The sequence below is a fragment of the Pholis gunnellus genome, assembly GCF_910591455.1.
Source record: "Pholis gunnellus genome assembly, chromosome: 4".
Classification (NCBI taxonomy): domain Eukaryota; kingdom Metazoa; phylum Chordata; class Actinopteri; order Perciformes; family Pholidae; genus Pholis; species Pholis gunnellus.
This window is the reverse complement of record NC_136530.1, coordinates 35,001-51,860: the sequence shown is the minus strand read 5'-3', so window position 1 is coordinate 51,860 and position 16,860 is coordinate 35,001. Positions and strand designations below refer to the sequence as shown.

Genomic DNA, 16,860 nt, shown 5'->3' with positions numbered 1-16,860 from the left:
CGATCGGTTCAGGTCTACGGGTCGATCGGTTCAGGTCTACGGGTAGATCGGTTCAGGTCTACGGGTAGATCGGTTCAGGTCTATTCTATAGTATAAAATTCCAACAGGAAGTCGGCCAGTTTGAATTTTGTGTGAATTGATTGAAAGTTATTATATATTATGCTTTGTTTTATAATAATTATATAATATAATAATGGTTTCTCTGTATATTTAAATTATATTTACATTTATTTGTTTGTATTAAAGTTGGCCTGTATTTGTTTACATGTATTGATCTCTGGAAGAGATAATAACAAGCATTGTCATTATTATTATTAGAAGAATATTAACTTCCCTCTTAAAACTCAAATTCCCTGAAACACAAAACCAAAGTATAAAGTATTTCAGAATGACGAAGATACAAAAGCTACTAGGTAATAATAATTCAATCACATCTCTTCATTTATAAGTATTTACAGGCAGCATATGAACAATTAATATAGTCATAATACTTAATGTATTTGTGTACAGATTTAAAGACATCTTTAAGTCACTATTACAACCCCATTTCTATGAAACATCAGTAACTCTTAAATCTGCTTACAAATACAATTTGTTATATTATAAGGTATCTATTATTTATAAACTGCTGATAAATGATAAATGTAAACATTTCTTTAATTCAAACAGGCAGCAAACATTTTAAAGATCAGTCTGCTTTTGTTTTCTGCATCAGTTTATTGAAACAAAATGATCCACAAAATGAAATAATAAAGACAGACGGATGCTTTCATTTACCAACACTTGAACAATAACAGTTTAACTTCAAACTAGACGTTTTTCATTCAGCAGATATTCAGTCATTGATCTCTTCTGCCGGTCTGATTCAGGATGTGACAGCAAAATACAGAATGGTTATTATTATTATTATCTTTATTATTATTATTAATTTAGTAGAGTTCTAAAAAACATGGATGGCTGTGTTTCCAAATTTGTAGCATCAGATGAACCTGAAAAACGTTCTGCTTCATTTGTGGAAATCTGTCAAATAAAATGAATAAAAATAATTCATAATCAACTATTAAAATCTAAGAGGAAATATAGAAAATACTGAATCATGAAAATCACAAGATGAATTCATGAAGAGTTAAAACAGATTAAAATGAATTAGAGATTAAGAGCCACAGTTTATATTCTCTATTTGAGAGTATCTGTATCTAAATGATATTTTCAGAGTTCTGAAATCTGGTTTTATTTCATTCAAATATTAACAGGAAACAGACATGAGATTTCACCGCCACGCGTACCGTAAATCTGATGGTGTGATTGTCTGCTTTGTTCTTCACCTATTATTTGATTACAACAGGAAGTTACCCACTTACTTCACATTAAAAGCCTTCCAGAGGTTCATCTTAGAAAAGCTTTTTTTGTGAAGCATCAATTGTGTGGTTTAACATTTAAACAGTAGAAAAATCCACTGATCAATAAACTGCAGAATGTCGATCGATCCGTTCAGCAAACAAAAAACTAAATAACGTAAGATATAAACATCATAAAAAGATTCAGTCAGTAAAACAAAAACACACAAAATGTAAACACAAACAGGAACTTTTAGTGTTTTAACATTGTTTTCCAACAAACTCCAACCTCAGACTAATCAAAAAGAGTTAAACTGAAGATTAACCAGGATTAGAGTGACTTAATAAAGGATTAAACCTGAACTGTATTTAAACTAGGAGTAAACCTGTGTTAAACTGGAGTTAAACCAGGATTAAACCAGAATTAAACTCATGTTAACATAGAGTTAAACTGAAGATTAACCAGGATTAGAGTGACTTAATAAAGGATTAAACCTGAACTGTATTTAAACTAGGAGTAAACCTGTGTTAAACTGGAGTTAAACCAGAATTAAACCAGAATTAAACTCATGTTAACATAGAGTTAAATTGAAGATTAACCAGGACTAGAGTGACTTAATAAAGGATTAAACCTGATATAAACTGTATTTAAACTAGGAGTAAACCTGTGTTAAACTGGAGTTAAACCAGGATTAAATCAGAATTAAACCAGAATTAAACTCATGTTAACATAGAGTTAAACTGGGTGTAAATGGAGAAAAGATTAAATTAGAATTGAAAAAATTAAACACTTCTGCTGAAACAGTGTCAATCTTGCGCAGACGCGCAACTTGTCTGTGCGAGATCAGAGTCTGGAGTGTTTTAATCTTCAGCACAGCATACAACTGGATAAATGAGACTTGGATTATACTGCACAATTTGTGTGAGAGTTTTTAAACGGATGTTTTGATATAGTTTTCATATTCAACTTTAATCCATCAAGAACTTTCTCCGTTTTTGGGGTCTTTGTTCACCATGGAGGCATGCGAGGAAAAGATGATTTTCCTCAAGAATTCAGGGCGTCACAGGGTGAGTAACTGATACACAAATGGTCACTATGCGGGTGAAGTATTTCTTTAAATTGGACGTTTAAACTCGGATTAAACATCCAAGTAGAGTTAAACTAGTTAAAGTGGAGTTAAACTAGTTAAACTGAGATTAAATTACAGTTAAACTAACGTTAAACTAGAGTTAAAGTGGAGTTAAACTAGAGTTAAACCAGAGTTCAACTAGAGTTAAAGTGGAGTTAAACTGGAGTTAAACTAGAGTTAAACTAGCGTTAAAGTGGAGTTAAACTAGAGTTAAACTAGAGTTCAACTAGAGTTAAAGTGGAGTTAAACTGGAGTTAAACTAGAGTTACTAGAGTTACTTTTAGTAACTGAAGTTACTAAACTCAGAGTTGAACTGGGATTAAACTGTTATGGTTACTTTCAGCCCTTTAAATACAACAAACATGAAACATTAAAACACATGAAACATGGTTACACCTGCTTTTACCTTTGACCTCTGCGATGATTTTAACAGTCAAACACTCAAAGAACCAAAGTGCCTTTTCAGTCCAACTCAGCAGGAAGAGAACGTCCAGTAGAGTCCAGAAGAGTCCAGGAAAGTCCTGCAAAGTCTTGTACACACAGTGGAGTCCAGTAACGTCTGTCTGTGAGTCCAGTAGAGTCATAAAAGTCGAGTGGAGTCCAGTATAGTTCAGAAAAGCCCAGAAGAGTTTTAAGTTCAGTAGAGTTCACTAAAGTCCGGAAGGGTGAAATTCAGTTCAGCAGAGTCCAGGATAGTCCAGTAAAGTTCAGAAGAGCTCAGTAGACACAGATTTAAGACCGGAGGCATCAATCACAGGATGAACAAGAGGAGGATGACCACAAAGAGGATTGTGAGCAATATGCCAATAGCACACCACTGACGACGATCTGTGGAAATAAAGACTGTTGATGAATATCGACTAATTATCAACTCAGCATTACTCCTATCATTTAAACCACTGACCACAATGTGTAAAGACACAATCTGCAGAAACAAAAAGTGTTAAGAACTATCCACTAACTAACTAGCTACAAGTATTAGTAACTAATTACTAACTCATTTATTGTTCTATTGTATTGTTTTCTCTCCAGCAGAAACACTGAGGTTGACATGTGTTGCTAGAAACTTTACCGCTGGTCATGTGAGACACTTTGGCCAGTTTCTTCATGACGTTGTCCAGTCTGGACTGAGTGGTGTCCACCTCATGAGTGAAGTCATCCAACATCCTGCAGGAAGAACACAAGAGACTCAACAAGTGTGGCCAGCAAACAAATCCAACCCTGCGTAGGCCTGCCAGTGAGCAACTTCCTTTTATAAATTCCAAATCAACTTGTCCCTCACCCCCTGCTGTTGTCCCTCACCCCTGCTGTTGTCCCTCATCCCTGCTGTTGTCCCTCACCCCTGCTGTTGTCCCTCACCCCCTGCTGTTGTCCCTCATCCCTGCTGTTGTCCCTCATCCCTGCTGTTGTCCCTCACCCCTGCTGTTGTCCCTCACCCCCTGCTGTTGTCCCTCATCCCTGCTGTTGTCCCTCATCCCTGCTGTTGTCCCTCATCCCTGCTGTTGTCCCTCATCCCTGCTGTTGTCCCTCATCCCTGCTGTTGTCCCTCACCCCTGCTGTTGTCCCTCACCCCTGCTGTTGTCCCTCACCTAGTATCTGAAGGTTCTGAGAGGAGAACCCTCTTAGTGACGATGTATCTGAAGGTTCTGAGAGGAGAACCCTCTTAGTGATGATGTATCTGAAGGTTCTTAGAGGAGAACCCTCTCAGTGATGATGTATCTGAAGGTTCTGAGAGGAGAACCCTCTCAGTGATGATGTATCTGAAGGTTCTTAGTGATGATGTATCTGAAGTTTCTGAGAGGAGAACCCTCTTAGTGATGATGTATCTGAAGGTTCTGAGAGGAGAACCCTCTCAGTGATGATGTATCTGAAGGTTCTGAGAGGAGAACCCTCTCAGTGATGATGTATCTGAAGGTTCTGAGAGGAGAACCCTCTCAGTGATGATGTATCTGAAGGTTCTGAGAGGAGAACCCTCTCAGTGATGATGTATCTGAAGGTTCTGAGAGGAGAACCCTCTCAGTGATGATGTATCTGAAGGTTCTTAGAGGAGAACCCTCTCAGTGATGATGTATCTGAAGGTTCTGAGAGGAGAACCCTCTCAGTGATGATGTATCTGAAGGTTCTTACACAGCCTGTTCATCCAGCTCCATGCCGATCCTCTCTGACATGTTCTTCAGGACTCCAATTGTTCCCGACACAAGCTCCAGCTGTTCATCCTGCTGCTCCGCCATCAGCTGATACAAACACACATTAAGAGCTTTTGTTTGAATCCACATCATTTATATCAACATCCTCGTAGCACCACACTGATACTGCATCACATTTCAGAGCTGTTTTATTGGTGTTACTGTAATACTATATTTATATATAATATAAATACTACTGTACTTGCTGCTGGCCCTGCTGCTCCTCTATGAACTGAGAGTTGGCATTCTGCAGTTGGTGGTCCAGTCGCCCGTATTTATCAGGACCGGGCTGCCAGATCGGACCCCGAGCACCACGATCACCGAGCAGAGCCTGGATATCAAAACATAAAATGTTCCGTCATATCTTCACTTTAACCCGACAATACTGTCATCATGACCTCTGACCCCTCTGTCATCATGACCTCTGACCCCTCTGTCATCATGACCTCTGACCCCTCTGTCATCATGACCTCTGACCCCTCTGTCATCATCGCTGAAGGTAGACTGGTCTTTAAGGTGGACTGATCTTTAAGGTGGACTGGTCTTTAAGGTGGACTGGTCTTTAAAGTGGACTGATCTTTAAGGTGGACTGGTCTTTAAGGTAGACTGGTCTTTAAAGTGGACTGGTCTTTAAGGTAGACTGGTCTTTAAAGTGGACTGGTCTTTAAGGTAGACTGGTCTTTAAAGTGGACTGATCTTTAAGGTGGACTGGTCTTTAAGGTAGACTGGTCTTTAAAGTGGACTGATCTTTAAGGTGGACTGGTCTTTAAGGTGGACTGATCTTTAAGGTGGACTGGTCTTTAAGGTAGACTGATCTTTAAGGTGGACTGGTCTTTAAGGTGGACTGGTCTTTAAGGTGGACTGATCTTTAAGGTGGACTGGTCTTTAAGGTAGACTGGTCTTTAAGGTGGACTGGTCTTTAAGGTGGACTGGTCTTTAAGGTAGACTGGTCTTTAAAGTGGACTGGTCTTTAAGGTAGACTGATCTTTAAGGTGGACTGGTCTTTAAGGTAGACTGGTCTTTAAAGTGGACTGGTCTTTAAGGTAGACTGGTCTTTAAGGTGGACTGATCTTTAAGGTGGACTGGTCTTTAAGGTGGACTGGTCTGTAAAGTGGACTGATCTGTAAAGTGGACGAGCTAATGTTATCTTAGTGACAAGCAGCTCCTCTGACCCACATAAAAAGGAACTTGGCTGTCCTGAGTTGTCATAAAACAGCACACCTGTGCTCAGACTGTGTACTTCATGTGTGTTTAGTTACCTGTGTGTTCTTTCTGTCCACTGATGCAGCCGTTGGACTCGACATTTGTTCTTTCATTTCCTTCAAGAGAGACAAAGACCATCAGCAAGCAATCAGATACATTCTTCAGATATACTTCATCCAACCAAATCAGCATAAAGAGCAACTACTTCAACGTTTTTATGTGGACTGTAGCGCTGCCCCTTCATTTTGTTTTCGTCAATTAAGATTTATTTAGTCCTTTTTTAGGCTTCTTTCATGTTAAATTAGTTATTTCCAAGAAACCTAAGAGCAGTAAACACACGATTTGAAGTGTTTTACACATCTGTCCATTACATCAACTACTTAGTTAGTCGTGTGATGGTAAATTTCCACTGTGTATCTTCTCCTGTTTTATTAGCTGACCACTCAGTGTATTAACAAAGTTAATAGTGTCAGACATGATCAGTAAGTTTCCTCTCAGGTTGAGTAATATTGGATGTGTGTATGGATGCAATTAGTGGACCAATCAGTGATTACCCATTCAATGGTTGATCAGTGAATGATCACTGTTGTCCAGATGTCCTAGTGACTCCTCCTATCCCACCATGAGCTCAAGGCCTTTATAAGTCGTACACAACCAACACTCGAGGTTCTTCCTCCTTCAGACCACATTGCATTCTGTAGGACGATTGAACCTTCTCTGCGCAGAGAATAAATACTTTAAAGACAAACTTCTTTCCTCAATGTTTCTTGTTTCAGTATTATAGTACTCACTCGGTACTATTGAATAGTTTTTTCCACCGCCGTCGACTAGCTGGCTAAGAATGTCTTTGGTTGAGGACGTCTGCTAAACAGGTTTAGGGTTAGCTGAGCACATTTAATAACTTCACCTCACTACCCAGGTGAGCTTTAACTTCCAGTGAAGCGTACCTTCACAGTCTGTCTGGTGCTGGTGATGAAGGCTTTCCTCTTCGACAGCTCCGCTGCGTCCAGGTTGAACTTCTTTGGGTTGGATTCAACGATGCGTTCACTGACAGTTAAGAAGCATGTTTATCTGAAAAGGTTCACACTTCACATGGCTGAGCTCTCTGTTTCAAGGATATTGATGGTCTCATCGAGGTCCTCCAGGTCCCACTCGATGGAGCGCAGACTATTCCTCAGCTCATTGGTCGTCCAGTCCATTTCCTCCTTGGAGGCTCCGCCCCCTTCCTGCAACAGCTCGCCCCATCTGTGATGGAGACTCTGTGCTGCGTTCACTGCCTTCTGTACCTCACTGTAACAAACAAACAAACATCATTAAACATCTGTGATGAGACTGTGCTGCGTTCACTGTCTTCTGTATTATTATCTCTTACAGTAGAACTTAAATGAACTTAACTGTCTGAATAAAGACTGAACCAACAAACTGATCCCAGAAACCAGAGATGCAGCAACCAGACGATACCAATACAGAGAGAGACAGAGAGAGAGAGAGAGACAGAGAGACAGAGAGAGAGACAGAGAGACAGAGAGACAGAGAGACAGAGAGAGAGAGAGAGACAGAGAGAGAGACAGAGAGACAGAGAGACAGACAGAGAGAGAGAGAGCGAGAGAGAGAGACAGAGAGACAGAGAGACAGACAGACAGACAGACAGATAGAGAGGTTTAAAGGTATCTTTATTTCTTATTAAATTCCATTTACAGTTTATCAATAACTATAACAAAACTAATTCATGCAAAAAAGAAATGACTTTCAGACTCCAAATGTTCAGTGTTCTTTGTCAGTCTGTGTCCGTTAGTCCACAGGGGGTCTACACCGGGACCACCAACAGCCCCTTGGGGAGGATCCGCCAACCACCTCGGTCCACCTGGACCCCCTCGCTCCTCCATCGTTGGTCACATAGTGTTCGGTCTCTTCCTCTGGCAGGGAGGCACAGACCTCCTCCACCAGCCTGAGCAGCAGCCTGCCGGACCGGATGCTGATCAGCGGTGTCCTCACAGCTCTCTGAGGGACTGTGAAGACCCCCCACGCCTGTAAGACGGACTGGTACACGGCGTGGGTCTAGTTAGAACCTCTGGGGCTGAAGCAGGAACAGGTGTTTGTCTCAACCTAAGCGTCCAGCCCTCCTCAGCAGCACACAGGCAGCATCAGTCCATGGCAGGCCCAAGCTGTACAGCAGTCTGAAGGCTGTGATGTGTGATGTGATGTCCACCAGACCCTGTCCTCCCTCCTGGACCGGCAGGTACAGCACCGCAGGTCTCAGCCAGTGAAGCCCTGACCAGAAGAAATCCACAACTTTCCTCTGGACGTCCTTAATCAGGCCCTGTGGTGGCGGTAGGACTACCAGTCTGTGCCAAAGGGTTGAGGCAACCAAGTTGTTGACAATCAGGCCCCTCCCCCTGTAGGAGAGCTGAGGTAGCAGCCATTCCCATCCAATAGACATTCCTGTCACCTCATCAATATTTAAAACAAACAACCCTCACCGTGTGCACTGAGAAATGAGACAGAGCGCTGCTGTAGACAGCTAGAAGAAGCAGTGACAGAAAGATGAAGTGAATCACATCCATGACAGACTCACTTAGAGGTTCTTAACCTCTCAGGACCTTTCCCTTCATCTCCCTTCTTTAGCTTCCTGAGGATCATCATGAGCTTCTTCAGACAGAAACGTTTCTTTTCATCTAATGAAGCCACATCAACCTCTCTCTGTAATGCCAAAACACTTAATAAACTCGTCTCCGTCTGGAAAATAGTCTGAAACTTCTACAGATTGTCCGAGAGAGAGAGAGCGAGAGAGCGAGAGAGAGAGAGAGAGAGAGCGAGAGAGCGAGAGAGAGAGAGAGAGAGAGAGAGAGAGAGAGAGAGAGAGATCAGGGTTATGCATACATAACCCTATATGTATACATAACCCTAATTTAAGCAGTTACACAGGTTAAGCAGTTACACGTATATATATACACGCGTAACTGCTTAACCTGTCTATAAAATTACTTAAGATAATATGAATTATTTACAAAGTACAATAAAGAATAAATTAAATATATCAGCTGATAACTTCCCTTATATTTGATACAATTAACATATTTAATATTATTCATATAATTAACAGACAAGATAACTAGAAATGTGACAGTGGATTTTACTGAAATCAACATGTGAAATATTGAATTTTATACTTTAAACTGAGAATTAACTGATAATCAACACTGTGCTAACATCATAGCAACATGCTAACATCAGAGCAACATGCTAACAGGTTAACTCACTGAAAGCTATCGTTAGCATAGCGGTAAGCCTTTTACATCACAACGTTAGACTGGTTTGTGTTATGTATCGATTAGCTATCAGGTCTCTGCAGGCTAACCTAGCCACCAGCATCCTGTTAGCATTGGTTAGCATAGCGTAAACTGACCCTTTGACGACGAAGAACGGGTCTTCCATAGACATGTTGCTGGTTCTGGTTCTGGTTCAAGAGAAGCGGAGCTCCATCACTCTCAGCTCCGGGTCAAAGATATCTCTCTCCAGTGATTCGTTATTTAACGGAGATTATCTATATCTATATATATATATACATATATATATATATATATATATTTATATTTATATGGAGTTTGTCTCCATCTGAATCCGCTTTGTTTACATGCAGCAGCGGAAAGGGTCCAATGACGTCAGCAACGTCCTTCTTCTTCTAGTTTTCTGTTGGTTGTCACATGAAGCTGATTTGAGCATTACCGCCACCTACTGCTCCGGAGTGTGGATCAGACCACCGACCCAGTGCTGGACCTAGATCTAACCTGAACCATTTTCCCAATGGGAAAAGTAACCGTGTCTTTGACTTCCTGTTTATTCTTTGAAGGATGAAAACTGTCTTAACCTCAGTTTATTTATAACCTCCTGATCTCGTCCACTGAGAAGCAGCTCATCCAACAAGCCTGTTGTCATTATGAAACAAAGGACGATAACTAAATTCAGTTGTAACACAACAAACACAGTAGAACATTCCTGTAGTACATTTATTAAATTAGCATCATAATGAATGTAAACAGCAGATAATATGTTCGACATCTTCACATTAAAAACTGAACATGAGGAAAACATTGGCCATCAACTCTGAATATGTTTGAGCACCAAGAGTCCGCCTCTGGTCCACATAGTCCTGATCCACCGAGCATCATGACGTAAACACAGAGTCCTCCTCCTCTGGTCCACCAGAGTCCTGATCTCTGTCCTGCTCTCCGCCCATCAAGTGCAGCTGGCTCCTGGTCCACTATGGATCCATGTCTGTGGTTTAGGGTTAAACTGAAGTATGACTGAATAACAAGAGATTCGCACTGATCTCTCTGAATGAATATTACTATAAAATATAAAAGGACACAATATTGTGATTAATGGAGAGCTGTGATTCAGGTATATATTAATATTTCAATGTTAATCCTCTCGTGAGCTCCATTTATAAATACAGTTATAAATATTAGAGCGCCTTTATAAAGCGTTGTAGTAAATAAGAGCGTTTCAGGCGGAGTCCAGCAGGTGGCGGTGTTCACAACACTGACACAGAAGAAGAAGACAACGTGGTATCGCGAGACTTCATCACACTTCTCGTTGGTTCTTTGTGCGGAGCGGGAGCGCTGATCAGCTAACACGAAACAGATAATCTTCCGTTTTTAGAGCCGGTTTGTTCCTGGATCGATATTCAGAGCATCCATACCGTCTGCCACCTGTTACAGGTAAGAACTGTGACGTCAGCTATGGTTAGGGTTATATATTATAGATGACGTTATCTCCCGCTGAAACACTCAGCGCCATTAGCCGCTTAGCCTCTTTGTGTGGTGCTAACATGTGGCTAGCTGGTGGCTAGTAGCTAGTTGGCGTGTTGCTCAGGATCGTCACATTCTCATCGGTTTGAACTTAAACCAACGATTACCAATCAAAGAGTTATCAGTTAACATATCAACTGACTAACTAGGTTAGTTAGTAGGTTATAATATGTATATGTCCGTGTGACCCGGGTTTGCTCCGGATCGGTCCCGTTTTAGGTCCGCGGGTTCAAAGTTGACAAGCAGTTTAAAATGTAACGTCAATGTATAAAATGTTCAGCGGCTTCAGATGAAAGTCGATGTTTTGTGGAAAATACCCTCATTCTGTTGAATATATATATATATAAATCATAAATGTGAAGGTGATGTTGATTAATCAGCAGGTATTTCATTAAGTTCATATGATCACGTGGACCTTCTCTTAGTTCTGCTCTTCCTCACCGTCTCCTCTTCCTCACCTGCTGACAGCTGCTTTCTCTCAGACACAGTGAACCACCTGAGTCGTTTCCATGGCATTAAGACGAGGACACATCAGGTACCTAAAGGTAAATTGATCAATAACTTCCTGATCAGATCAATAATCGGACACAGAGGGAGGTGTTTCAGCACCAGGTCAGTCTCTCTTTGACGGAGCTCCTTCTGTAGCCGTACCGACTTCTACGCACTTCTACCAGAACTCGTACATGTGCCGACTCCTTTCCCGTACAGACTCCCTTCCCGTTGGTGTGTTTGATCATGTGTGACGTAGTGTGTAACACTTGTGTGTTTTTGCAGGTGTGTGAGGTTCAGACGTCTCAGAGTGATGTCAGAGATGGTCAGCACGCCTCTAAAGGAGCCTCTGGAAAGGTGACAGCTGCCCTCTGATTGTCTCTGAACTGTCATAAGTTATGTTGTATTGTGGTTAGTTTGAGTTTATTGTGTTCCATTGTGGGATCAGCAGGTCTGTTGATGTAATGGAGTGTTTGTGTCTCAGGAGCTGTATGATAACGGATACTGCGAGCAGATGATGGAGGACGACGACTCCAGAACGAACCTGATCGTTAACTATCTGCCGCAGAGCATGAGTCAAGACGAGCTGCGCAGTCTGTTCAGCAGCGTGGGCGACGTCGAGTCCGCCAAACTCATCAGGGACAAAGTAGCAGGTAACTCTCCCCTTAGTACTAGTGCAGTGCTGCTGCTGACCGCCCAGAGTCTAGTTCTCCAGAGTCTACAGACGCCTAGTACTGCAGTACTACACACAGTACTACACACAGGACTCCACACACACTTACAGCTATTTGTCCGTATGTGAGGTACTCGGATTACAGTTTTGGGATATTCGTTGTTGGATTTCTTTTGACCCGTTGGGATTCCAGACATGCTTAAAACACACCAAACCTTTTGGAAAGTGTTTTATTCATTAATATTCACACCGTAGCATAACAGCACAATTGTAAATGAAGACCTTTAATTGTTTAAATAGCTGAAGGTGACGTGTTGCAGCACTTTGTGTTCATCGCAGCCGGAGAGGAACTCTGTGATGCATAGATTACTACCAAGCTATGTAGTACTACTGCAGTACTACTGCAGTACCACTCAACAGACACAATATTATTGTTGTACTACTTTATCTGCTGAGTGCTAATTCATACAAATACCACAGAATTACTGAGGAACAGTATGAGTACAAATACTGTAACAGCACTAATATACAGCAAGTAAAACTTATGGTACACAAAAGGCTATTTGATAATACTACTTTGAAGTAGTAGTAGTAGTAGAAACTGTACTAGCTGCAGTTGTAGTAGTTGTATTATTAGCAGTAGTACTAGTTTTACTTCTAATGCGGTATTTTCTGTGTACTCTCTCCAGCAGCTGTTTTATTTCTGAAGTTTGTTTTTTTAAATGTTTTTATTGAGGATCAGCTGATTTTTGTTTTTTTATTTATGTTTTGTTGTTATTAAGAACTCATGGTATTTTTTTAAAGTACGTTCTGTGATTTTTGTCTGAACTATATCTGAATATTTTTCTTTTATGCATTGTTGTAATATTTTTGTTATTTTTCACACCAGGTTAAATGACTTCAGTGTTACGCTCTTCAATCAGGGCTGGGCAATATGAATATACACACACACACACACATCATAATACAGTAAACATAGAAACACTATATCATTATATTTAGTGCTGGGCAGCGATTAACATTTTTAATCTCATGATTTTTTTGTGATTCATAATAGTTCATAATGAATCTAAAGTAGTGTGTTGAGCTCTTTTATTTTGAAGTGCTGCTCTATGAACTAAAGGTCAACAACATTTGGTTTAAACACGTTAAACTCATCAGGTTCTTGTTAACAGCAGGATTCTCTTCACACAGCAGCAGTTATAACACAGTTATAATGATTCTGATCATAGATATTCAGCCGGTGTTCACAACTTTATCTTCATGTGTGTCAGAGATGAATTTAAATCTACATCTTGAAACCTGAAACCTATCTACGTCATGTTTTAATGTTTGTTAAACTCTCAGTAGTGATAACTAAATGATATGATTATTATACATATTACAAACTAAACACTTTAAAAACTCTAAAAAAATAATTTAAATGAATCATTTATTTTGTTGGTATGTTGGTCAGACACTATGCTACGCTGATTACGTAACATGTGTGGTGTTTGTTATAAATGTACGTTGGTACATAGAGGTGATAAGAAGCTGTACATGGAGGGACTTAGGACCCAGGGGAATGTAGGGGAAGGAAACGGGAAGAGATGCCACACAAACAGCTGTTCACCGCTCGCTGCCGTTGGTTCTTGTGTTAAAAATGTCGCTGAATAATAAATAAAAAAACCTAATTTTTAATTAATGCGTTAACGTTATAATAACGCGTTAACTTGCCCAGCACTAATATATATATAAAAATATACATCTGATCATTGGTATTAAAGGCAGAGACTGCAGTGTATTTTCTGCATGAACATCATATCGTCCAACCCCAGATTAAATGTTTGTTTTTAATAATTTAACTGAATCTAACGATGTACAAATGTTTAAATTCTGTTTTCACCTGTTTTATTTTATTTTTCAGGCTTTGAAAATGTCTGTAAATGTTTAATGAATGTTTGATGATCCTGAACTTTTGGTTCTAAACAAGCCGGGAAACCTGTCGACTGACTGACGTTCAGATTCATATTGTGATTCAATGAGTGTTTACTCTGAGTGAGCGCTCCTGGTCCCAGAGAAAGATCTTCCCAGCATGCATCAGTGACTGGACGCGTAGCATTAGCGGAGCGCCACATTCTAATCAACTGAAGCTGCTCCTCTGACCGCTACTTTACACGCCTGCTCTATTTATTCTGTGTCCGTCGACATCGTGTTTGAATCATTATTTAAAGACGTCGTGCTTCTTTGTTAAAAGCTGTTCTTGGTCCCAGAGCGGCAGCAGAGCAGCTTTAATACATCATGTATCCATGAGCCTGTAGTTAATACAGCAGCTTCAGTAGCAGTTAATACATTATGTCTTGACGAAAGTCTTTAAGCACATGGTGAACCCCCCTGAACCCCTAGACCCTAAACCCCTAGACCCTAAACCCTGAACCCCTAGACCCTAAACCACTCTACAAACATGGAAACATGAGGATCTCACCATCAGTCACAAAGTGATGCTGCGCCCTGATTGGTCACTTGAATGTTTGGACAGGAGGTCTCACTCTGACTAAACCTTTTAGTGTTTGTTCTGGGTTTGTTCAGAAGAACGTTGTGTCCACACTTTTCAAACACTGTATGGAGAGTTTTCTACTGATTTCTTGTCTATTTTTGAATATCCAGAGTTTTATTCTTTTATTTTGTTGTTTTCCTTTGTGTTTCTCTAGGCCACAGTTTAGGTTACGGCTTTGTTAACTTTGTTAACCCTAATGATGCAGAGAGGGCTATCAGTACCCTCAATGGCCTGAGGCTACAGTCTAAAACTATCAAGGTAATGTGCAACAGGTGCTCTTTATTTTCTCTTATGTTGCTGGACAGTCGAGGCTGTTGTTGCTTTCTCTCCTGCAAACTGTCTGACGGATGAAGGTATTTTTAAAACACTGCTGTTGTTTCTGTTTCTGACTTATTATTCTAACCCTGTATTTTTTTATATCGGCACATGTTGACACTGAATCTGTGAATTTCTTCAGTTCAGTGTGACGATGTGCAAGTTTTCTTTGCATAAATTTATGCTTTTATTTTGACAAAAGTGCCTAATGATCTCTTTGGATGCTTTCTTTTTTTCTTTTTGTTTGTATTGGATTTGGGAGAAATCTGGATAAATGTTTTTGTTTTTTATTGTTTTTTATTTTTATATTGAATATAGACGTATTTAAAATATCTCTGGATTTTATTTAAAGACTGGATGTAACTGTATTTATTGTTTTTCAGTGTTTTTTTTTTAATTTCATTCTTTATTCTCTTGTTGTGAAGACGACAGACTGAAACACTTCCTGTTTCCTTCCTGCAGGTTTCCTTCGCGCGGCCGAGTTCCGACATGATCAAAGATGCTAACTTGTACATTAGCGGCCTGCCGAGGACGCTGAGTCAGCAGGACTTGGAAGACATGTTCACTCGCTTTGGACACATCATCAACTCCAGAGTGCTGGTGGACCAGGCCTCCGGTAACGAGCTCGGTAATCAGTCATGAGCTCGATCACATTCCTTCACTGCTGCTGTATATATATCTTACCTCATGATCTTATTGGCTGTCCAGGTCTGTCAAGGGGCGTGGCCTTCATCCGCTTCGATAAGAGGTCTGAGGCAGAGGATGCCGTCAAACACCTGAATGGACACACACCCCCGGGCAGCTCGGAGCCAATCACAGTTAAATTCGCCGCCAACCCCAATCAGGCCAGGAACTCTCAGATGATGTCACAGATGTACCACGGCCAATCACGGCGCTTCGGAGGTCCGGTGCATCACCAGGCCCAGAGGTTCAGGTACGCTCACCTTTCTGTTTTCTGACCAAAGTAATGTGATTACTAACCAGGTTCAATGTTAATCATACTTCCTGTTTTGTTCCAGGTTTTCTCCGATGAGCGTGGACCACATGGGCGGAGGAGGCGGAGTCTCTGGCAGCCCTTCTGGTGGTTGGTGTATCTTCATCTATAATCTGGGTCAGGATGCAGACGAGGCCATCCTGTGGCAGATGTTCGGGCCGTTCGGCGCTGTCGTCAACGTGAAAGTGATCCGAGATTTCAACACCAACAAGTGCAAAGGCTTTGGGTTCGTCACCATGACGAACTACGAGGAGGCTGCCATGGCGATCCACAGCCTGAACGGTTACCGACTGGGAGATAAAGTCCTGCAGGTGTCTTTCAAGACCAGTAAGGGACACAAGTAGAGGGGGGGGGGGGGGGCAATTTCCACGTTTTTTTGTGTCGATGTGAATTCATTTTTTTTTTCTCCTAGCATGCCGGTTTCTTTCAGGCTGTATGACATCACTTGTTTCTGTAAAATGTGGACGTTGTTTCACTGAATATTGTGAGTATTGATCCAAGATGTCGGACAGTAAGTGTGGTTACCAATGTAACCCCAGTTCTTAATGATGTTCTGCTTTGGTAACTGAATGAATCCAAATGAAAACATGCAGACGGTTCTGTAACGTAGTCAACAAGAGAAACTTTAAATGCTTTTTTTTAATGTTAGTCCTCCGCCCTGCAGACATCGTGTTAGAATAACATCTTGATTATTAAGGTTCATCAGACAGATTGAAATGATGTTTACAACATGTTTTTGTTTTAATATTTCAAAATGAGTCGCCTGTCAGCTGATTGACAGCTCTCTCGGCCAATAAGCACGCAGGAGAGGAGTCCTGGTCACAGTTTGTTGTTTGAACAAACTTTTTTTTTCCATATTTTTACAAATGGCTTCCAGGTTAAAAAAAACACCTGAAGTACTGAAACTGTTCACATGTGTAGTTTTCTCTTTGGTATTTTCATTTGTATTCTGTTTAAGGATTGCAGCTCTATTGTGATGTTGGACTGTTTATTCACAAATAAAACTACTCATATACAACTTTCTGTAGTTGAGTGTATTTACTTATTTAAAAAGTTACAGAAATATTTATGGACATGAAACCTTTTGTGCTTTTGAAGAAGTCTTATTTTCTCTGAGGATCATTTTTCTTTGAGGTGAATCAGAGGACAGACCATCAGCGCTTCATACTGTGACGCTTCTCTCAAT

The 16,860-nt window shown here is 40.7% G+C and overlaps 2 protein-coding genes across 3 annotated transcripts; one reads left to right on the top strand and one right to left on the bottom strand.

Moving 5' to 3' along the window:
* Nucleotides 1-704: 704 nt before the first annotated feature.
* Nucleotides 705-9,464, bottom strand: stx6 (syntaxin 6). The gene is made up of 8 exons (XM_079158535.1): nt 9,263-9,464; nt 6,977-7,146; nt 6,804-6,898; nt 5,913-5,972; nt 4,856-4,984; nt 4,595-4,701; nt 3,540-3,634; nt 705-3,295 (listed from the first exon to the last, which is right to left on the bottom strand). Exons 1-8 carry the CDS (start codon nt 9,295-9,297, stop codon nt 3,219-3,221), a joined length of 768 nt encoding a protein of 255 aa, XP_079014661.1. The 5' UTR covers nt 9,298-9,464; the 3' UTR covers nt 705-3,218.
* Nucleotides 9,465-10,451: 987 nt separating this feature from the next.
* LOC306694497 (ELAV-like protein 1) lies at nt 10,452-16,686 on the top strand. 2 transcript variants are annotated; one of them, XM_079157384.1, is made up of 8 exons: nt 10,452-10,577; nt 11,136-11,212; nt 11,442-11,513; nt 11,641-11,809; nt 14,520-14,623; nt 15,143-15,296; nt 15,389-15,614; nt 15,700-16,686. In XM_079157384.1, the coding sequence occupies exons 2-8, from the start codon at nt 11,177-11,179 to the stop codon at nt 16,016-16,018; spliced, it is 1,080 nt and encodes a 359-aa protein (XP_079013510.1). In that variant the 5' UTR covers nt 10,452-10,577; nt 11,136-11,176; the 3' UTR covers nt 16,019-16,686. The 2 variants fall into 2 exon arrangements, with proteins under 2 accessions (XP_079013510.1, XP_079013509.1); XM_079157383.1 differs by having other exon boundaries at nt 15,143-15,308.
* The last annotated feature ends 174 nt before the right edge of the window (nt 16,687-16,860 follow it).

Bases quoted from the DNA above. Each gene is read 5' to 3' on its own strand.
- stx6 (XM_079158535.1), bottom strand. From the start codon at position 9,297: ATGTCTATGGAAGACCCGTTCTTCGTCGTCAAAGG. The intron at 5,973-6,803 runs GTACGCTTCACT...TCTCTCTTGAAG, and splicing joins GCACCAGACAGACTGTGAAG to GAAATGAAAGAACAAATGTC. The intron at 3,296-3,539 runs GTAAAGTTTCTA...TTATTTCCACAG, and splicing joins AGTGTCTCACATGACCAGCG to ATCGTCGTCAGTGGTGTGCT.
- LOC306694497 (XM_079157383.1), top strand. From the start codon at position 11,177: ATGGCATTAAGACGAGGACACATCAGGTACCTAAAG. The intron at 11,213-11,441 runs GTAAATTGATCA...GTGTTTTTGCAG, and splicing joins GACACATCAGGTACCTAAAG to GTGTGTGAGGTTCAGACGTC. The intron at 15,309-15,388 runs GTAATCAGTCAT...TTGGCTGTCCAG, and splicing joins GGCCTCCGGTAACGAGCTCG to GTCTGTCAAGGGGCGTGGCC.